Here is a 22,239-nt window from a genome sequence, read left to right as displayed (position 1 = left end):
AAAAGTGGTGCAAACAATATTTATAATAGGCTGCAACAATGTAAGAAAGAAATTAGAATAGAATTGGGTAGAAATTAGAATATGGGCATCGATTTGCATTAATTTGCATAATAAAGCACTGAAGGAATGTTTGAAAAGCAGTTACAAGGCAGTTACAAGGAAGCAGATGGAGACCAGAAGGAGACAGGTGAGAAGTATTATTTTTCACTAGGTATGTTTTTAGTTGTTTTAATTGTCATACTCTAAATAATAATACAGAACTCTGTGAAAAAAAGACATCCTTTACATCATTGCTAGAAATAATACTAATATTAAATTAAAAACTTGGAGTAGCCACCCTGGAGCTGAGTTGAAGTCTGAAAAGCCAACAAAGCAAGAACCAACCATTAACCTGCCCTAATTCAACAACTGCTGTTTGTTGAGGACCTTTGCTCTTCCAGAACCCACCTGTGCCCAGTGAAATCTTCCCCTTTGTACAATCCACACATTTCTTGGGCCAGTGTTGGCTCAGATCTCATAGGCCACACAGAAGGCAGCTACTAGACCATGTCTTCTCCCCCCTAGGAGGGAGTTGTGAGCTTCCTACTTCTCTGCCTGCTTGAGCTTATGGCCAAGACTCTTCCAAGCACCCAGTCCTTCTCAGGTACACAACAGCCCATTTCTGCTCCACTCATGAAAAGCTAGTATGGTGGTGGCTGCCTCACTGGTTCTGATGTGAGCTGGATTCTGAGAACTAAGCTCATTTCCTACTCTTCTGGCCTTGGTCTCCACTCACCATGCACACTCTCTATGGTAACACTCCTGCCCCGCCCCTTCTGGAGAACCCTCAATGTTTTTCCCTTAAAGTTATTCAAAGGACAATCCCTCCATACCAATCAATTAGAGAAGCACTCATTAAAAACCTTTCTCAAAGTTAAAACACCCCTCACAAGGAGATATTAAGGCAGACATTCAAAATTGTGTTTCCCTGGAATGCACACTAAATGTGATGAATTGTTTAGCTTGAAGTAAAAGGGCACACTCACCCAGAACACGAAAGGTCAGAATGCTACCCCTCTGTGAGCCCTTAGAGCTGGGGAGATGAAGGTCGGAGTTTATCAGGGGCAGGTCACTCACTTCAAATTGTTCTCTGTGATTTGCAGCCATACTCTATGAGCTCTGGCTGGGGAAACATTTGCTACCCTAGTTAGAAGACAGAATATTGAAAGCACTTCAAATAAAATACAATTTTCAAAATCCTAATAGTTTTCAACAAGCTGAAGATAAATGGTTTTCTTGGCTGAAAAAGGACAAAAGAGAAGGAAGGGACACTTCCTAAGAAATTAAAGGTTATGGGGTGAACATGAATGCTTAGATTTCTACTTTTTTGGCTGATTTTTGCCAATTAAAGTTCATTTCCAGTCCTATTTTTTAGTATTTTTATTAGTATCTATTAATTGTAGAAGAGGGGTTTTCTTGTGACAGTTCCATGGATTCATACAAAGTATGTGACAATTCCATGGATTCATACAAAGTACAATGGTCAAACTCACCCCCTCTGTCACTCTCATCTCTCCTCTCCCCTTCTTAAAACTATTCCAATAGGTTTCATTGCTCTAGTTTCATACATGCATATTAAGTACTTCAACCATGCAGTGGTAAGTAGACAGCAATGGTAGCCAAGAGAATTCAACTCAGGGTCATGTTGTCCCATAAAATGTAAAGCATTGCCCAACGCCATGCAAAAATTCCCATTTGAGAGAGAACTAAGGGATCCACAAAGTGAATCTTAGATTTATAAAAATGAAATGGTTTCCTAAGTCCAATTCCACCTGACTTTAAAAAGAATAGGATAGCTTAGAAATGATGGGGTTTTTCTTCTCCTTTTTTTGTGAGCTCATTTCTTGTACTGGGGATTAAATCCAGGGCCTCACACTTGCTAAGTACATGCTCTACCACCACTAAGCTATAGCCTCAGCCCCCTTAAATGAAAGTTCTAGGATCCCAAAACAATGTTTGACCAGAAAGACAGGATTTTTATTTTCTTACTAATTACAAAGCTGTCTACTCTGACCATCTACAATTATATAGACACAATCATTTCATAGGTACCTGTGTCTGCTTAATGACAACTACAAACACACACACACACACACACACACACACACACACACACACACACATCAGAGTTTATAGTTATCTGCTCTGTGAATCTAGTCCTGGCTCCTCACTCTGGCATGAAAGAGTGTGAATGAGCTGGCAGAAAATCTCTTTTGAAGGAGAACCAAATGTCTATTGTGGTATTCAGATCCATAGTGTCCAAGCAGTCTCAAAACCACACTCTTACATGGGCAAACCACCTTTGGCATTTAGTTAGTGAAGGCTAACACCTTAATCTGCTGTTGCTTGTTCTACATTCTCACCTGCCCTCTCCCAAAACAAATAGGACTCACCCCAGTAACTCACCTAGACTACCCTGACGGATATCTGTGCGTGTGGCTCCACCAATGATAAACTGAGGATTTGGACACAATTCCTGAAAGACAAAACACAAGTCATAAGATGCCCCAGCAATGACAGAGGCTGTCAGGGTGAATGAATATCACAGGCACAAAACTCAGAGCTGGAAAAAAAAAGAAAACCCTAGGAGGTAGGTTTATCACAAATGCATTTTATTGTAGAGACCCCATTGTGGGTCTTTGAAGCCCAGTGCCCTGGTCAGGACTCCCTAGAGCAGGAACTGGAGCCCAGAGACCCTGCTGTGACCAGCATTTTTATTATTTTGTGGATATGAAAAGATGGTAGGGTGTGTGGAAGGTAAGAGAAAGGCAAATAACTCAATGATAATAATGCAATGAAATATAATTCAGGCAACACCCCTATTTACCCAGAGAGATGATTAGAGTAATGTTTGGCAAAATGCTATGCACCCTGTGGACACTCATTAAATACTTGATTAAGGGATAATGATCTCAGTTGTTCATGGGATCATGGAGGTGTCAGGAAGCAGAGAACTCAACTCTGAGAGACACATGTCTGACCTGCACTTCCTCTACTCACCTGCTTCCAATTGGCTTCTGCCCACCGGCAAAGTCACACCCCAGACTCTGTGCAGAGTGTGTGTGTGTGTGTGTGTGTGTGTGTGTGTGTGAGAGAGAGAGAGAGAGAGAGAGAGAGAGAGAGAGAGAGAGAGAGAGAGAGAGAGAGAGAGATACTTTGGATTTTCCAGTTCAGTTACTGGTCAGCAAGTGCTGATGTGCTACAGCACACCAGGAAGAGATGAGTGGACATATATACGCAGAAGAGTTTTGGTTAATTTAGAACTCTCATTCTTTCTTCATCCTTATCTTAACTTCCCAATAATTCCATGCGCCTCTCATCTTGAATCTTTATTATGCATCCAGCAGGGCCTCACTTCCTATCTCTCTGTATTTCTCCTGAGGATCAATAAACTGCTTAATTGAAAAAAAAGAAAAAAAGTACCCTTTAGACAGAGAAAAATGTCACTGAGGAGGCTGCGATGGCCCTCCAGTACATTCCACACAGCTTCAGAACTGGGTTGGTACTGACCCAGCGTGGTGGGGGGGCGCGGAAATGAGGAAGCTGAGTTGCAGGTGCTGAGAGCTCTCCCGATCTACACAGCCAGGCATTGACTTTGTAATAGGGATGCAGCTCTTGGTCAACACAAGTGGACAGAAACTGTCTTGGGATTTCAAATCACAAATAAAGCGCATCTTGAGAACACAGGTTTGACCTTGAGACCTTCATTAGGACAAATTTGTCTTTCGAACTTTAGCAGCAAGTCACCCTTACAGCCAAGTCCACCCTTCTGTTTAGCAGCTTGAAGAATTAAATAGAAACAGTTATACCACTCCCGGGGATACATCCAAGAGAATAATTGTGACATCCAAGGTCACAATTGAGATACTATGTACTCTCGGTTAGCACAGCACTATAATAGCAAAGTTACAAAATCAGCCTAAATGCCAATCAATGGATGGATGAAGAAAATGGGACATAGATGCACAGTGGCATCCTACTCTGCCAGAAAGAATGAAATTCTGTCTTTTGCAGGAAATATATATGATTAAATAAAACCAGACTCAGAAAGACAACGATAGCATGTTTTTGCTTTTCTATGGAATCTAGAGGGGGGGACAAAAAGACCATTAGCTTACAGAATGGGAAAAGAAGGCAATTGGGAAATAAGAGAGAACAGCAAATGTCACAATGAAACCCATTATTTTGTACAGTTAATACACACTAGAAGAGTGACAGGTGCCTATGGCTCATGCCTGTAACTGTAGTTAGTCAAGAGGTGAACATCTAAGGATCACAGTTTGAAGCGAATCTTGGGAAAGAAAGCCTATGACACTCTTATCTCCAATTAACCCCTAAAAAGCTGAAAGTAGAGCTGTGGGCCAAGTGGTGGAGTACAAATCTTAAGCAAAAAAAAAAAAAGCTAAGGCAGTACTTAGGCTCTGAGTTTAAGCCCCAGGATAGTCTCTCTCTGTGTCTCTGTGTCTGTCTCTCTGTCTCTCTCTGTCTCTGTCCCTCTCTCTATTTCTCTCTCTCTCTCTCTCTCTCTCTCTCTCTCTCTCTCTCTCTCTCTCTCTCTCTCTCTCTTTCACACACACACACACACACACACACACCAGTTAAAATGGTAACTTTCACACTTTCTGTATTTTAGCACAATTTTTGTAAATACATACATACAAACAGTGAATGAACTTGTAATATCCTACCCCACCCCCATCTGTTTGCAGGGCCCTGAGAGGCTTCTTGGTGAACAAAATCAAAGCATTTAGGAATAGGCTCATGTTCTCAGAATCTGAGGCCCATCCCCAGTAGAGAGAGAACCAGCATGCTTACTGACTCAGGAGTCTATTTAACAATCTACAAGACTACAGGGAACACGGCTGTGTCCTCTAGTGAATCTTTGTGGAACATCAGCATGAGTGTGGCTTGAAAGCCACCCTGAGATCGTGGGGCATGGAGAGGTTAAGTTTTGACACACATTTATTTAACAGGCATTTGAAAACTCCAACAAGGAGTCATTCACTTCCATGTTACTTGGCTTCAATGTCTTAACCTCTGAATTTTATCACCCCTGTTAACAGGCACAAATCAGCCCATAGTCTAAAATTATCTATGTAGGCAGTGAGACCATGTAAAGACAGGGTTGAGGGAGAGGGAGTAATGTGATAAGGTTATAAGCTGTATGAATGTCAAAGGAAGTAGAGAAAGTAGCCAAACGAACACTGATACCTAAATTAGATCATGCAAAGACCCACCAGCCTTGATGGAACCCTTCCTGACCTTAAGTAATCTTGTGCTTTCAGCAAAGATGTTAGCACAGCTTATCCAGGGCTGGCGGTGTCTAACACTGATTTGTTTCTGCATGTAAGTGCCTGGCCCTATGCAATGATAACTCCCATTTATTCTGTGCCTCTGGTATGTTGGCCATTGTGCCCTGGGATTTATCTCTAGTTCTCACGCCAACTGAAAAAATGCTGTCAGCAGATGAGAAAAATGCTATCCCAGATGAGAAAACTGAGGCTCACAGAAATGAAGCTATGACCTAAGGCCACTTCATCAGAACCAGTATTCATATGAAACTTGCCCCATTCCTAAGTTTTGCATGCCAAATTGTCTAAACATACAAAGCAGAAGGAGAAGAGTCTGAAATATGGGATCCAGAAATCCAATCTACCATCCAGATTTCTTCAACTTCTTCCTCGACTTGAAAACTCTCCATCCTGTGTGACACCCAACCACAAGCCCACCACCTTACCGTGGGTCGCTTCCAGACAATGCCTTGAGTTTGGGGGGAACCTGGCCCAAGATCCTTGTAGCCCAAGGCTGATGGGCATGCAGGGAATTCTGGGTCCTTAAATGGGACCCCCGAGTCCAAGCACTGTTTCCTCAATGCTTCAAAATCCTGGTTCAAATATTTCACAGCTTTCTGGTGGGAGCCAAGACCTTCAGCAGCTGCACGTTGCTTGGATAACCTAGCTACCAGGGCTGCCATGGCTGTGGGCTCTGTGCAGTGGCTAGAAAGGCAGGACTGCTCTGAACTCTGATACTTGTCTCACTGGGAGGGAAGATAAGAAGCAGCATAAGGCAGGTGGAACAGGTAAACATTTCACCTGAGGACTTGCTCCAAAGGAAAGTGAGTCATAGCCAGGATCACATATGTATTCAAGGAGCAAATGAGTTCACCACACCTTCTCCTGCTTTTCACACTGGGTTTCCTGGGAACCTTCTACCATCTGTCCTAGGCTATTAGCCTAAGAAACTCATTAGGACCTAGGCTAGGCCCTACTTCTTCAAGGCCTGCTCAGGCTGCACTTTGGCCCTTGGCTGAGATGAGATATCTTGTTGAGGCTAAAATTCACCAAGGTACTGGAGTAGTCCTGAGCAAGAGAGGAGGACCAGTGACTGGAGAGGTCTCTTTTCCTGTTATAAAACTTCAGCTCCATATTTTCTAGAAGGGCAAAAACATCAGAGAAGAGTGATTCATGAAGTCGATTCATAGTGAGCTCAATTAGAGGTTGTTCTGCTCATGAATGAAGGTTTGGCCTCTGACTGAGTTTTATCCTGGCTCCACCAGTAATTAGCTCTGCCACCTTGAGCAAGTTATTTAACCTCTTTTCTCTCCTCTTAATTTCCTCATCTGTAAAATGGCAGATACTCAGAGAGCTGACCTCATGTGGTCATTTGGAAGAATGATGAGGTCGTGGATGGAATTTGCATAGAACAGTACATGAAAAGCTTTCAGTAGATGTCAGAGAGCATTATTCTTCAGAGTCAGAGCAAAACAAAAAAAAAAGCTTGGGAGTCAGGAGTCTTGGTTCTCATTTCAGAAGTGAATTTTAGGCTGTGTGACCTTAGATGAATGACATTTCTCTGGACACCAATTTCCTGGGTTTGTCTACCCTAAGAACGTGGGTGGTGGTAATGACTTGAACATTGCCGAAAATGAACCCCCAAAGATATGAGGGCCTAATCTTTAGAACTTGTAAATGCTACCTTATTTGGAAAAAGGTTATTTGCTGATATTATTAAATGAAGGATACTGACACAAGGAGATTATTCTGGCCCTCAGTAAGAACAAATGTGCTCATAAGAACGTGACAGAAACCTGGTGCTGGTGGCTCATACCTATAATTCCTAGCTGAGAGCCGAGAATCATATTTTAGAACCAGCCCAGGCAGACAACTCCAAGAAACTCTTCTTTCCAATGAACCAACAGAAAGCAAAAACTAAAGGTGTGTTTCAAGTGGTTGAGCTCCAGCCATGAGATAAGCAACTAAATGAGTATGAGGCCTGGAGATCAAACCCTGCACAAGCTGCAGAAAGATAGGTGGTGGGAGTTACTCATCCACACACAGGAGTGCCAGCAGCCACCAAGAGCTGAAGGAGTCTGGACTATGCTCTCCAGCTAGGACCTCTGCAGGAGGAGAAGCCCCACCCATGCCTAGTGCCAGCCCAGGAGGACTGTTTGGACTTCAAGATCCTAGAAAACAAAGAGCATAAATTTCTGCCTTTCTTTGCTTTTTTAGGTCCAAGACTGGGACTCAGACTTGGCACGTGCCGATTTTGTTCATTGGCTAGCACACTACCAACTGAATCATGCCTCCAATCCCTATTTCTACTGTTTTAAGCCACCATATTTGTGCTAACTTGGTACAGGAGCCATACAGTTTGTATAATAGTTTGCATAATAGTCCCCTCCCGCAAGCACTTGCTTCAAATGCTGAATCCTTACTAGACTCAACCATTGCTCTCATCCCCCAAATACAGATCTACAATTCTATAGATTGGACATGAGAGTCTGGAGCCTGTAGTTTTTAAAACTTTACCCCATAGATGATGCTTATATAGGAGTCAAAAGACCACACTCTAGAGGCCATAGATTAGCTGACTTCCAAAGCCTAAATCAGTAGCAGTCTGCATGTTCAGCACTTACCTCAGTGGTGGGTCTGGGCCCACAGAAAACAGGGTCTCCTCCCCAGGTATGAGAAGGGGAAATGTAGCTATCCAGAGTTCATCAAAAATGCAAGGTCAGAATGACCTTCAGAGGCTCAGGCTAGTATCTATCCCCTTGGAGATTTCTCTTTATCCCCTCAGTGTCCCTTTTCCCTCAATCACACATCTATCGGCCTGCTATTAAGGTTATCCTTCATACCCCCACTAAATCGCTCCCCTTAGAGTCACCTCCCATGGCAGCCTTTGGTTACCCTTCCTGCACCCGACCCCTGTCATCAGTAAGTTAACACCCCTCTACCACATCAGGCGCTGAAGTCTGTAAGTTCACATTTGTTTTGCTCATCATTAAATCCCTGTGTCCTAGACAGCTCCTAGAACACAGTAGGCCCTCAGTATATGTGAAAAGAGGAAGAGACACCCTACTTCATCACTAAGTACCTTATGGAATTATTTCCCCTGACTGTTTCTTTACTATGTCTTCCCATTCCTTCTAGACTCAGAAAAAGAAAAAGGCAGAATGAGCCTCCAATTGCCTGATAAGTGTATAGCTGGTAATTTTCCCTTCCCCACAAGGGAATTCCTCTGGGGTTAGCAATCTCCTTCTTTCCAAACCCCACCTGCCTAAATTGTCTACCTTCTGCATCCAGATGATTTGCAAACAAGCCCTTCCTCATCTTGCAGGCAGGTCTGAGCCATTGCAAATAGAGACCTCATTTGCTCAGTCACGAAAAGAACAGTGAATGGAGACGGGAGGCCTCTGCTCACTAGCCCCTTATGAGCAGACAGCCAACATCTACCTGTTATCAGCTGGCCATCTGGGAGGAAGCATCCTGCCCCTGCTGTCTTTGTCCACCTGGCCAGACGTCTCTCCCACCTCATGTTGTAGACACCTACAAGAGCCAGCACCAGCTCCCTGCCAGGAAACCTCAGAATCCATTACAGAGGTGACAAGGCCTTGCAGACACATACGTGCAGACACATGCCTGGCAGCACCAATGCAATAAGAACATTCTTGGCAAACAGCCCAGTTGAATGCGCTCCTTTCTTAACGCCCGTCCCCTGAGCCAGATGCTGAATCTTCCTCACAGACAGCCCCTCCCTGGCTAGACAGAGCCAGACCTAAGCAACTGCTCATCAAGAAAGAGAAATTGGTCTGGTATAACCCAAAGGACCAAAGAGGCTTTGGGGCGATTGAAGCTTGCAAAGCCCAGTGCCAGTGGCTCATGCCAGTAATCCTAGGTACTCAGGAAGCTGAGATCTGAGGATTACAGTTCAAACCCAGCCCAGGCAAGGAAAGTCTGTGAGACTCTTATGTCAGATTAACCCCCATTCAACTAGAAGTGGCTCTGTGGCTCAAAGTAATAGAGTACTAGCCTTGAGCAGAAGGGCTCAGGGACAGTGCCTAGGCACCGAGTTAAGCTGCACCACTGACAATAAATAAATAAAGTTTATACCACTTCAGAAAAGAGATGGGTAAACACTGGCAGAGAGTTCTGCCTCCTGAGCAGTGTCAAGAGAATTGCAGCCTACTTGTACGTTCCTGGTATGGATGTAATCTGGTATGGCTGTTTTGGAAAACAATCTGGTCAAAATGCTAAACATAGAGTTGCATGACAACCCCCAGCAACATTCCACATTTCACAGGGAATTGAAACAAAATTGAAAACATATGACCACACAAAAACTTGTATACAAACATTTGTAGCAGTGTGACTTACAGTGGTTAAAAAGCTGAAACAACCTCATGTACATCAACAAGCAAATGAATAAACAAAATGTGGTATATACATGCAATGGAATAGTATTTAGCTATTAAAAAAAGAGTCAAATAGCTGGGCATTATGGTGCATGCCTGGGATCCTAACACTTGGCAAGATGATCTTAAGGTCGAGGCTAGCCTGGGCTACATACATAGACAGATCCTTTCTCAAAAACTCAATGGCTGGGGATGTGGTTCAGAGTGCTAGTTCAATCTTAGCAACACACACACACACACACACACACACACACATACACACACACATAGTGACTTGTAGATGAAGCTAATCACACAAAGTCATTGTGTGGTTATACTTAGCTACTTTCGCATTGCTGTGACAAAATTTCTGACATAAATGGCTTAAGGAAGGATTTTTTGGGGAGGGTCCAAATCTACCATGCTCTATATCAGAGGCAAGTGTAATCATTCCTTCCACTCCTTGCTCAAACCTGCTGCTGGAGCTGGTTCTGATGCTGCCTCTACCAGCTCTGCTACCTCAGCCACTGCCACCAGCTCCATTGTTATCCTGCTGCCACCAGCTCTGCCACAGTGACTGTCCGCTGCTCCTGCTCCTGCTGCCAGTGTCTGCCAGCTCCACAGTCACTGCTGTTACCTCCATGGCCACCTCTTTCTTCCTCACATTACCAATTCAGCTCCTCTGCTAACAATGAAAGTCAAAAATAAGCAAGAAAGCCTGGCAGCAGTGGCTCACACCTGTAATCCTAGCTACTCAGGGGGCTGAGCTCTAAGGACCACAATTCAAAGCAAGTTTGGGCAAGAATGTGAGACTCTGATCTCCAGTAAACCACCCAAGAGCTGGAAGTGGAAGCATCCATGCCCTGAGTTCAAATTCCAGTACCAGCACCTAAAACAGTAGGCAAGGAAAGCCTACTCCAGGAAAGCCTTTATTGGGCTACACAGGAGGGTGTCTGCTGACTCCCTGGACTGAACGGCATGTTTGTTTACATGCCCAGAAAAGGAGCAGAAGCATGACCAAGAATGTACTAATTACAGCCGGCACTTCATAGAAAGGAAGAGTTATATTTGTACCAATCACAGGCCTTGTGCTCGAAACCAGGGTTAGACTCCCCTGGCTGTAGGGGCTCCACAACACAGAGGCCTGTGAAGGGCACAAGTTCAGTGCAGACTGCTTACTGAGCCAGAGCCTTTGAAGGACAGAGTCATGCTTTGGCATTCCACAGCAGTTTTGATGTAGCCCCCTGAAGATGTCTGCCAGGCTGGGAAATGGTGGCTCACACCTGTAATTCTAACTACACAGGAGGCTGAGATCCGAGGATCACAATTCAAACCCAGCCCAGGCAGGAAAGTCTGTGAGACTCTTATCTCCAAATGATCACCAAATAAAGCAACAACAACAACAAAAAGGTATCTATGGGGTGTTGGGTGCACTGATATTTGGTCTTTGGGAGACAGAAGAAGGTCTCACAGCTATCAAATAGAGAGTTAAATCTCCATAGTCCCTAACATCTCAGCACATTTAGAGGAAAAATGAACCATTAAAAGGGGTACTTGGGGAAGGGAGTTTGGCCTAGTGGTTAAAGTGCTTGCCTAGCATGCACAAAGACCCAGGTTCAATTCCTCCATACCACATACATAGAAAAAAGCCGGAAGTGGTGCTGAGGCTCAAGTGGTAGAGTTCTATCCTTGAGAAAGTCCAAGGACAGTGCTCAGGCGCTGAGCTCAAGCCCAGGACTGGCAAAAAAAAAGGGGGGGGGGTGCTTGCAGTAAAGGCATATCATTAGCAGTGTTTTAACAATATTTAGCAGTGCTCAAGTGATGCCTAACTCCTGACCCAGTGCCCAGAGAAAGGTGGATGCCTACTATGTGTCTTGCCTTGGGCCGGTGAGAGATTGTACGATTAATTATACTCAGGCTGGGTATAACTGTAGGAATTTAAGTGCACATAGATATTGAGGAATCTTATTTCCTGAATAATTCTCTGAAAATGTTTTCAAATGTGATTTGAACCAAGGAGGATTGACAAAAATGCTAAGAGATAGAGCCAGTAAGAGGCCAAAACAGAGAATCCAGAGGTTCTGGATCCCAGCCTCTACTGTACCACTTTCTCAGGTCACATGAAGGGGTCACTTGGATGTCCTTGATAACCTGCACAAAAAGTGTTGGTAGCCCCTGGCACAACCCAGCTCTGCCCCACTGTACAGTCAATCTTGTGAGCACTTCTCTGGAAGTAGGCTGAGTCCAGCCCTTAGCCCAAAGCTGACCAACCCTCACCCAGGAACATAAGGAGCACTTTGCTTGGTGACATGCACACATCACCCTTCCAGTCAAGACTTTTACACACACCACCTCCTGTTCCCACAACAATGGTCTTGCCCAAGAGTCACTATCATCACCCACACTCCATAGATGAGAAACCCAACTTGAGTATGCCATTCACGGGATGTGTCTCCATCACCTTCCTGTAACAGAGAGCAAGGACCAGAAACACAAGGGACAGCCCTTGATTCCTGTGTCAGCCATCATAGGCATACGGCGTCCAGATCAGCTGCAATTCTGACTAGCTAAAATTAAACCACAAGCAGCAACAGTCAGCCCTAGCAGATGTGAAAAGTATCAAAGCCAAGGTGTCTTGCTCCAGCGGTCAGTGGTCTCTGCTGCCCCCTAGGACCTAGTTTGCTCCCAACAGGCCACGTGGACTCACTTAAAACCATGCGTCTTGGTAACGTTACCTTTGTAGCATTCCTATTTTCCTGTTTCAGTCTTTAGAGAGTGGAGCACTAGCTGTTTCTATTCTGAAAACACCTACAAAGCATCTTTTAAACGGATGCTTAAAAGACTAAGTGTTCTGAAAATTGACAAAGGGAGAGAATGGTGCATTGATTCAGTCTTTTCTGTCTGGATGGCATTTCAATTAAATAGTTAATAAGGTCAGGAATGCTCTTTACTGAAGCTAACAGAATGAGAAGAGTTAACATTTTATGATGCTTGAGGAAAGAATGGATCTAGGTAACTGCCCCCTGGTGGAGGGTCTCACAATTACATGAACAGCCATGACCAGTCTGCACCACCTAAGGCCACTTCCCTGTATCTGTGCCCGGAATGCTATTGTCTTGCCATATGATGTAATAGCATGCACAACACAGGCCACCTCTGGGGAAAGTTGTCCTCTTTCCAAAAACAAATTGAATCTAATCAAACCTCCAGACCTTACTGCCAGCTTAGAGAAAATAGGAGGTTACACAGGGTTTTTCAAATCACAAAGCATTATGACTATTCTCGTCTAGATAACCAGGGGGGAAAAAAAACAGCACATAATATATAACTAGCCAACTTGCTGGGGAAATAAATAGAATAATAAAATAAAAATGACTCATCCAAAAAAGAAACACAAAATAAAGAGGAAAAAGAACACAAAACCAGTAGAAGAAATAAAAACAGGAAGAAGGCAGGCTTAAATACTAACATATCCGCATTTGCAGTCAGGCTAAATGATTACACTCTAGAAACAAAAACAAATTAACAGCAAAGCATAGCTTAGCAGTGAGGACCTACCTAGCAAGTGTGAAGCCTTGGGTTCAAGCCCCAATAACCACACAAAAATAGCAATAAATTGGTAAATAAATACAAATTCAGACCAGGTGAAAACAATAGCAAAGTGGTGTGAGTTAATTATAAAGAAATGGGAGGGCCAGGAGTTTGGCCTAGTGGTTAAAGTGCTTGCCTAGCATGCATGAAGACCCGGGTTCGATTCCTCGGTACCACATACATAGAAAAAAAGCCAGAAGTGGTGCTGAGGCTCAAGTGGTAGAGCTCTAGCCTTGCGAAAGTCCAAGGACAGTGTTCAGGCCCTGAGCTCAAGCCCAGGACTGGCAAAAAAAAAAAAAAAAAAAAAGAAATGGGAAAGTTGCCAGGTACTGGTGGCTCACACCTGTAATCCTAGCTACTCAGGGGATTGTGACCTAAGGATCATGATTCAAAGCCAGTCTAGGCAGGAAAATCCATGAGACTTCTATCTCCAATTAACTACCAAATATCTAGAAATGGTGCTCAAAGGAATGCAGCACTAGCCTTGAATAAAAACTTAGGGATGGTGCCCAGGCCCTGAGTCCAAGCCCCAGGGGGAAAGGCACCCCCCCAAAAAAAGTAAAAGTTAAATCAAAGGACTGGAGGAAATTGTCCACAAACACCAAATTAGCTGTATCAATAATAATACAAAAAATAAAAATAAAAAGTAACACAAAAAACTGCTTTAAGGCAATAAATAAACAAACCAATACTATTAGAAATAAGGAGAGCTATTTCAGAATAATAAAATATTAGTCCATTGGTAGAATATAGTAATTAGCTTCAAATTGTATACTCACAACCCCCTAATTTCAAATACATAAACCAAAACTTGACAGAACAAAGGAAAAATATGCAGTCTCAGCATTAGGTTATAATACAATATATTTACTATATATTTACTCTAACTGATAGAACAAGCAGACAAAAATGTCAACCAGAACACTGAGGATTTGAACACTGTACTTAACAGTCTCATTTACATGTGTCACATATTGGGCCTAACAGCAGCAAACTGCTCTTTTCAAATGCACATGTGCTAAAGTTGGTCTTGTAACAGACAATGTGCTACAACATGAACCATGTCCTTTCCTTGGAATTTGAACTTGGAGTTGGTAGCTCAGCCTGTGGGAGGGGGGGGGAGAACTTGTCACTTTTCCACCAGGAGAACCAGAGAAAAGTCTGGAGTAAGAAATAAGGTTTGGAGTTAGAAGCTTAATGTCTCTTCTGTTTATTGCTCCTAAGGCACTCTATTCTACCCTTGACATCCCACCAGCTTTATCGTGCATTTATTCTTCCTGATTTTTCTTTTAATTTTGAGACAAGATCTCACTACATAGGCCAGACTAGTCTCCAAATCAAAATATGCTTGCCTCAGCCTCCTGAGAGCTAGGATTACAGGCATATGCCTAGCTTAGACTTTAAATGTTAAATATATATATATATATACATATATAGAGAGAGAGTGTGTGTGTGTGTGTGTGTGTGTGAGAGAGAGAGAGAGAGAGAGAGAGAGAGAGAGAGAGAGAGAGAGAGAGAGAGAGAGAGAGACATAATTTATCTCAATAGCTTAAGTATACAGGATTGTGTTACATCCACAATGTGGTGCAAGTATTACCATCATCCATCTATGCAGACTGCTTTTCATCCCCCAAACTTAAACCCATTAACCAATAATTCCCATTTCCCTCCTCCTTGAAACCACCATTCTGCTTCTAGACTACTTTTTGACTGGCTTTCTTTCTGTTGACTAGTAGGGTTGTATACATATATGTTAAAGCTAATGCTTCATGCATATATGGGATTCGGGTGAGTACAGAGAAAAGATGGCTGAAGGAAGAAGGAAGGAGGTGACCCACACTGTGAAAGTTTTAAGCCTGGGACTTCCAGCCACTGGAAGTCCACAGAGCTGCCCAATTCTTTCCTATCATCAAGCAGTTGAGTTGGGGGCCATTTTCATGCTATGGATCCATAGGTAAGTTCACAGCTCGCCCATTGTCACTACTTACTACCCCCACTGAGGCCATCCAGGGTGACCACTCTGTTTTGGTGGTAAAAGGGTTTGAACTCAGGGCCTTGGTCTGCCAGGAGGTTTGAAATAATAGTCTTGAACCATGATTCTCCTGATCTCTGCCTCCCAAGTATCTAGAATTATAAACACAAAGCACCACATTTCGCTTAATGGCACTTTTCCCCTAGGTTCTGAACAAGAGGGTCACATTTTCATTTTATACTGAGTCCTAAAACATACGCAGATTACATAGCCAGCCTTCAGGGAACCCTCCTGCCAATTTCATCCACCCAGAAGGGAGGAGTGGCGTGTATCTATTACTTGTACTTTGGTATGAATGAATAGCAGATACTTCCATAAATGAAAATGTGTTTTAAGTTTAAACGTTGGTTTGTTTGTTTGTTTTTTTAATTAAAAGATTTGCTATGAGCTGGGCACTAGTGCTTCATGCCTGTAATCAGCTGGTGGCGCTCTAAGATCTGAGGATTGCAGTTCAGAGCCACTCTAGGCAGCAAAGTCCCTATGAGATTCATATCTACAATTGGCCACTCAAACACCAGAGTGATGCTGTAGCTCAAGTGGTAGAGAACTGGCCTTGAACACCAAGAGGCTCAGGAACAGCGGCCAGGCCCTGAGTTCAAGACTATCAACTAACAACAACAACAACAACAAAAGATTTTCTAGGAGCACTGGAGATGATACTATCAAAGTAGGAAAAAGTAATAAAATCAGGGACAGAGTCCTGTAGACAAATCACAAATTTTGCTAAGAGTTGTGCTTTGTTGGAATTTTGATCCTGCCAGGATGAAAACCACAGTCAGCTATTATAAAATGAACAAAGCCCACAGTCCCACTATCAAAAATTAAGATGTCATTTGTATGTCATGAAAATCCTCTTATCACTGGCAGTGTGCTAAAAACCATTATATAAAATTGAATATCCAGTGACATCATGTAACCTCTTGTTAAAAACTGGCTTTAAATGAGGTAACTCTAGAGAACTGAAATTACTTCTTCTTACCAGGAATCCTCAAGAGAAGTATCCATTTCTTAAAATCCTAAGCGGGAGTTAATTAAAGTGTGTTGATCTGGCCATTGTCATTTTCCATGGGGGAAGGAAATAACTAATGTGTAGTAATGATAGAGTTCAAAAAAAGTCAAAATGCAAGTCATTAGAAACTTGAATGCTTAACTCTTAGGAAATGATTAAAACCCAACTTTAAAAAAACGTGTTCTGGTCCTGGTGCTGGTGGTTCACACTCCTAGTTACTCAGGAGGCTCAGATCTGAGGCTCCCAGCTTGAAACCAGCCTGGCAGAAATGTCTGTGAGGCTCTTATTTCAAATTAACCACCAAAGGAGCAAAAGTAGAGCTGTGAATCAAGTGGGAGAGCACTAACCTTAAGCAAAAAAAGTAGAGAGACAGTACCTAGGCCTTGAGTTCAAGCCCCAGGATTGCATGTGCGTGTGTCTGTGTCTGTGTCTGTGTGTGTGTGTGTGTGTGTGTGTGTGCATGCACGCGCGCACACACACACACACACGCACGCACAACTCAGCACATATTTATTTGGTATTTCTCTGTGCAGGACCTTTGTAAGCAAAAAGTAACAACTCATTGCCATATGACAAGAACCTCCATTATTCCCTACTATCTCCTAGATGAAGGTAGCAGAATAAAACAAAATTCTAAACAAATGCAGAAAGAAGCTACTACACAAGGGGAAGAGAAACAAATTACAGACTCCACCTTTCACAGCCTTTTGTCTGAGTACCCCCAAAGACACAGGAACTGTCAGCAAAGAGCTGGAGGCATGACACTGCAGCAAGAGCACTTCTGTGGCACACACAAGACCAAATGCCAGCACTGCCAAATGGTCAACTCTAGTTAGTAATTGTCATTTACATAGTGAGGCGGGTTATCAGTTCTGGAGCTACTTTCTTTGTGCTCTACGATTAAGGAAAATGAATAATAATATCAAAAAATGGAAGCCATAGTTCTCATTGTTGGAGAAAAGGATTATAAAAATAGAGAGCAAGGTATTCATTTTTATTTGGAATTACAGGTTAACTTAAACTTATGTAGCAAGGTATAATTTGTAGAAGTTGAACTTGAGTTTTTTGGGTTTTTTTTTCTTTTTTTTTTTCGCCAGTCCTGGGCTTGAACTCAGGGCCTGAGCACTGTCCTTGGACTTTCTCAAGGCTAGAGCTCTACCACTTGAGCCTCAGCACCACTTCTGGCTTTTTTTTTTCTATGTATGTGGTACCGAGGAATCAAACCCAGGTCTTTGCGCATGCTAGGCAAGCACTTTAACCACTAGGCCAAACTCCCGGCCCTGAACTTGAGTTTTATCTATTCACTTTCATAAAGCATAAAGAGAGCCTGAATGCATAAGCCTAATTTATTTACCAAATTAAACAAAGAACTAGAAGGGTAGAAAACCTGGTAAAATAAAATTTGAGATGAAATATTATGGGCACTAAAGAATGTTAAAATGAAATTTCAGGGTTATGAACAAAACTGGTTCATGTCATACAGAGTAAGAAAACTAGGGTCTTGGATATTTGGAAAATTTTAGTTTATTTGGGGGGAGGGTTGTTTAAATTTTGTTCATTTCTCTTTTATGTGAAGTTGTTTGTATTTGTATTAAAGCACATGTTAAAATACACTTTATGTCTTGTCCCAACTCAATAGTGAATAACAAATGAAAGAATTCCAGTATTCCACTGGAAAGTAAGAAAACTCAAGTGGGCTAGAGACAGGACAGCATTCTCTTTATATACAGGACAGATTTTCCTGGCCCAGGGGCTATAAAACATGAATCCAACTCAGAAAAAGATATACTAAATCTCTAACTTCTTGGCCTACACAACAAATATATAAACAGGAACTTAGGGTTCCTCCACCTTGGTCCTTGCATCTTGAACGAGGAGAGTTTGCCAAGACCTGTACATAATAAAGGCAATAACAAAGTTTATTGGGCAAAAAATATGGCAGAGAAAGAGACCACATGGCATAAACATGTCACAATGAAGACAACACTTCAGCCCATATCTGCCATCCTTCAAGCTCAGCCTTGACTTAAAGAGAATTGGAATCCTTGAAGATGGTTTTCTGGTTTCTATTTCCTGGAAAGCCCTGCCCTTATTTCCTCCCTCTTTCTTTGTTCTTATTTCCTTATTCTTTTGCAGCCCCTGTCCCCATTCCTCATTTAAGCTTATCAGCCCATCAAGCTATCTGCAAGTTCTATTCAATGGTCTTGATGACCTGACCTGTCTCTGTGCTTTCCCACAGACTCATATCAATAAGACCAGGACACACCAGGTCAAAAAGAGGTAGCAGTGGGGTGCAGCAGTTCACACCTGAAATCCTAGCTACTCAGAAGGCTGAGATCTGAGGATCAAGATTCAAAGCCAGCTTGGGCACAAAAGTACCTGAGACTCTTCCCTCCAATTAACCTCTAGAAAATGGGGAAATGGGGCGTGGTTCAAGGGAAGGGTAGTAGCCTTGAGCTGAAGAGCTCAGGGACAGCACCCAGGCTGAGTTCAAGCCCCATGACCAAAAAAAAAAAAAAAAAAAAAAGTAGCAGCAGCTGCCTCCTTTAGCAGATTGCTGCCAGAGAAAAATTTATATCATTTTTATAACAACAGCACTTAGAGTTTGGTTTCCAAAAGCTATTTACCACTGAAAGGAACCAAGGATCCTTGAAGAAATAGTCTCAGAGCTTGCACTGGAAATATTTTAAGAGGAATTTGGAATATCATTATTTGCCAGAAAATAGGAGAACACTCAAAAAACGATGAGGGCATGTCCAAAGGACAGAGGAGCCCGCTTCAATGGACTTTCCCCTGGCAAAATCTGGAACAAGGAAACCATCAAAATGAATGATGGTGGTAATGCATTATTACCCCCTGAGTGAACTAAAACTCTGGGTGACCTTATCTAGATAAATGACTAGGAGAGAAGGGAAAGCTACTCCTAACAGTAATTGCCCATACAGGAAGAAGACATGAAATTTTAAGAAACACTATTATCATCAATAGTAAGGGTACAGACAGGAATTAGCAACGAAGGCTAGAAAAGTTTGATGAGGGAAAGAATATCCATAGAGTCTCAATATGTTTCCCACTGAATTATTGATTAATTACAGAAGGAAAATAAAACACAATCCTATAATGGGGAAACTGGAAGGCACCATCCTCCCTTAGTAAGCAAAATTAATATTAGTAAAAATGAAAGGAGTCAATTGTCTGGGCCTCTTGACGTAATGTCTTGAGAAGAGTACATCATGTCTATGAGATTTGTTTTATTGCCAAAATTGTGTCCTCTGAATCTAATCATGAAAAACATCAGACAAGCTCAAATTGAGGGATTTGGGGGCAAACTAACTATACCATTGTCTCCCGAACTGTCAAAGTCATGAATTAGAGAATAAGGCTGAAAAAGTGCTGTGAGCTAAAGAAAACTAAAAAAGGTTTAAGGTATAAATAGCACTTGATAACTGCATTGCATCATTGCCCAGGGAAAATGTTCTGGCAGTCATACAAGACATTTTTGAACAATTAACCAAATAAAAATGAATTAGGTAATGGAAATATGTCAATATTGACTCTTCTGTCTTTAATATAGCCTTAACTCTAAATAGACACAAATGTTTGCAATTGATTTTCAGGTGGTTCCAAAAAATGTGTTACTACACACTCACACAGACATGTGTGCATATGCAGTGATGTATGTGTACATCAAATATGTGAAGTCTATATGACAGATAACAATAGATAAGTAGATGATACATACATACATAGGTGCACAGGTATATAGATATACATATAGATATACACATAGGTAAATATATAGTACAAAGATGTATATACCTAAATGCATGATAGATACATACATACATGATAGATTGATAGACAAGACAGAGAAATGAAGAAAAGTAAACAATGACGGAAAAGTAAACAATTGGTGAATCTGTATAAATTATATGCTGGGATTTTTTTGTTAATCCTTATAAGTTTTCCATAATTTGGGTGTTCTATTGGTCTGTTTTCATTACTATAATAAATATTTGAGCTGAATGAATTTAAGAGAAGTTTATTGTCTCTCAAAGTTCTGAAGTATAAGGTGTAGGAGTCTTTTCCTGTGTTGGCTTTCTTTCCAAGTAGAGAACAAATGTGGCACAGACACAGTTATACAGGATGAGTCAGGGAACTTGAGTGACTACCAATCAATCTTTCCTTAAAAGGACCATTATTGCATTTGACCACATGATGGAGCCAACGCAACATGAAAGAGCCCTTCCAAGCTGCCATTTTGTCCTCATCACCTAACCCATTGTAATATGGCCCACCCGTGGACACCGTGGCTTTATGTAAAGCTTTCACCACAGGCTTGTGCATAGTCAGGAAACCTTAGTTATCTGTACAAGCCTCTGTATTCAAAGGAATCACCCTATCTTCACTTCAGGAGTGACCGTCATGCCTGGTGCAGTAGTGAATGAATGTGACTACGTGAAGCTGAGAGAAGCCACAAGGCACAATTATCTTTTTTAAAAAGATAAGGTAAAATAAAATGAAGCAAAATGCTTTTCCAGGGCCACAGCGGAGCGCTGTGGGGAATGGGAAATCTGCAACCTGACCTCAGTCCTGCCTCTGGCATGCATGCTCCCAGGCCAGGCCTGGCCCCCTTCAGCAGTGCAGGCCTGGATCCCTGCCCCTTCCCTGCCCAACCAACCATAATCACTTCCTTAACCTTTTAGTGTGCTGCTACACCTCTCTTATCCATTGCCCTTACAGGGCCTTATACCAACAGGTTCCTTCTCCTCTCTGGTCTCTCACAAAGATTCCCAGTTTGGCTATATTTTAGTCAGGCCCTTGGCCTTTCTACACATTTCCTTATAAAATCTACTTTTAGCAAACTGATCAAATCTGATTACCCCTGATATCTACTGGTATTCATTCACTGCCACCACCCCCATGTGATATCCTGGCTTGCCCTCAACAGAATGCTATTATGGGGGCTTATCCAGCATCCTTTACCTTTAATATTTCTTCTTAATAATTTTCCATCTATTGACCCCAATTCTGCCTCTTAATTCCTCAATTCCTACTTAGCTGTGTTACAGTCACTTGACCTAATATCTCTTTCCTATTGCAAAAAGAAAAAAGAAAAAGAAAATCCCATTGCTGTAGCCCGTACTTACCATGATGGTCCAGAATAGTCTTCTTTACCATGCTTTGACAATTATCACTGGATGCTTTTCTCCTCAAACCCTTCCCTCGCGTTACAAGCACAATTCTCAGCACTACACTCAACTCCATGGCCTCACAAGATTCTCCAAAAGCCAAGGGAATTCCCAGGACGTTTCTGACTTCCAAGCCTATATAGTTGTGACCCATCAATGTCTCCAGGAGTGGCAATGGAGAGGAGAAGACGTTCTGAATGTGAGCAAAGGCCAGTTCAGACCCACAAAGACTTCAGGAAGACTTCCTTGACTTCTCTCCTCATCTCTCTGTACCAGTACAGGACCCATATCTCAGAGATTGAGGGGAAGGAAGGAGACAACAGGAAATGCTTGTGTATTTTTTGTAAATGCCCATTGTCATTTTCCTCCTAGAAGCCCAAGTGCCTCACCTCAGGGGAACCATGTTCTTGTTCTTTTACAAGGAGACGACTGTGTCCCACCCATTCTAAACACAGATTCTGGAATAATCATGCAAAGAATATTAAATCTCCTCTCCTCTAATCTCTCAATCCAGAAGCTCTTTAACACACACACACACACACACACACAGACACACACACACACACACACACACACACACACTGATATCACTGATAACTGATACGGACATTAAAAACGCTAATAAGTTTTGATATGACAACACAACAAGAAAAAAGAAAACCATAGCCAGGCAGGCACCTGTGGCTCGTGCTTGTAATCCTAGCTA

The 22,239-nt window shown here is 42.3% G+C and overlaps 1 protein-coding gene across 1 annotated transcript in view; it reads right to left on the bottom strand.

The window, feature by feature from the left end:
- Capn8 (calpain 8) overlaps positions 1-6,013 on the bottom strand; it is a 54,746-nt gene extending 48,733 nt beyond the window's left edge. The window contains exons 1-2 of the mRNA XM_090339908.1: positions 5,777-6,013; positions 2,446-2,515 (exon numbers count right to left, since the gene is read on the bottom strand). Coding sequence (XP_090196034.1) covers positions 2,446-2,515; positions 5,777-6,013 — 307 coding nt within the window. The remainder of the gene's footprint in view (positions 1-2,445; positions 2,516-5,776) is intronic.
- Positions 6,014-22,239: the final 16,226 nt, after the last annotated feature.

The sequence above is a fragment of the Megascapheus bottae genome, chromosome 10 (assembly GCF_031878675.1).
Source record: "Megascapheus bottae isolate mThoBot1 chromosome 10, mThoBot2.hap1, whole genome shotgun sequence".
Taxonomy (NCBI): Eukaryota; Metazoa; Chordata; class Mammalia; order Rodentia; family Geomyidae; genus Megascapheus; species Megascapheus bottae.
The sequence above is the reverse complement of the archived record's forward strand: the minus strand, read 5'-3'. Positions and strand labels throughout refer to the sequence as shown.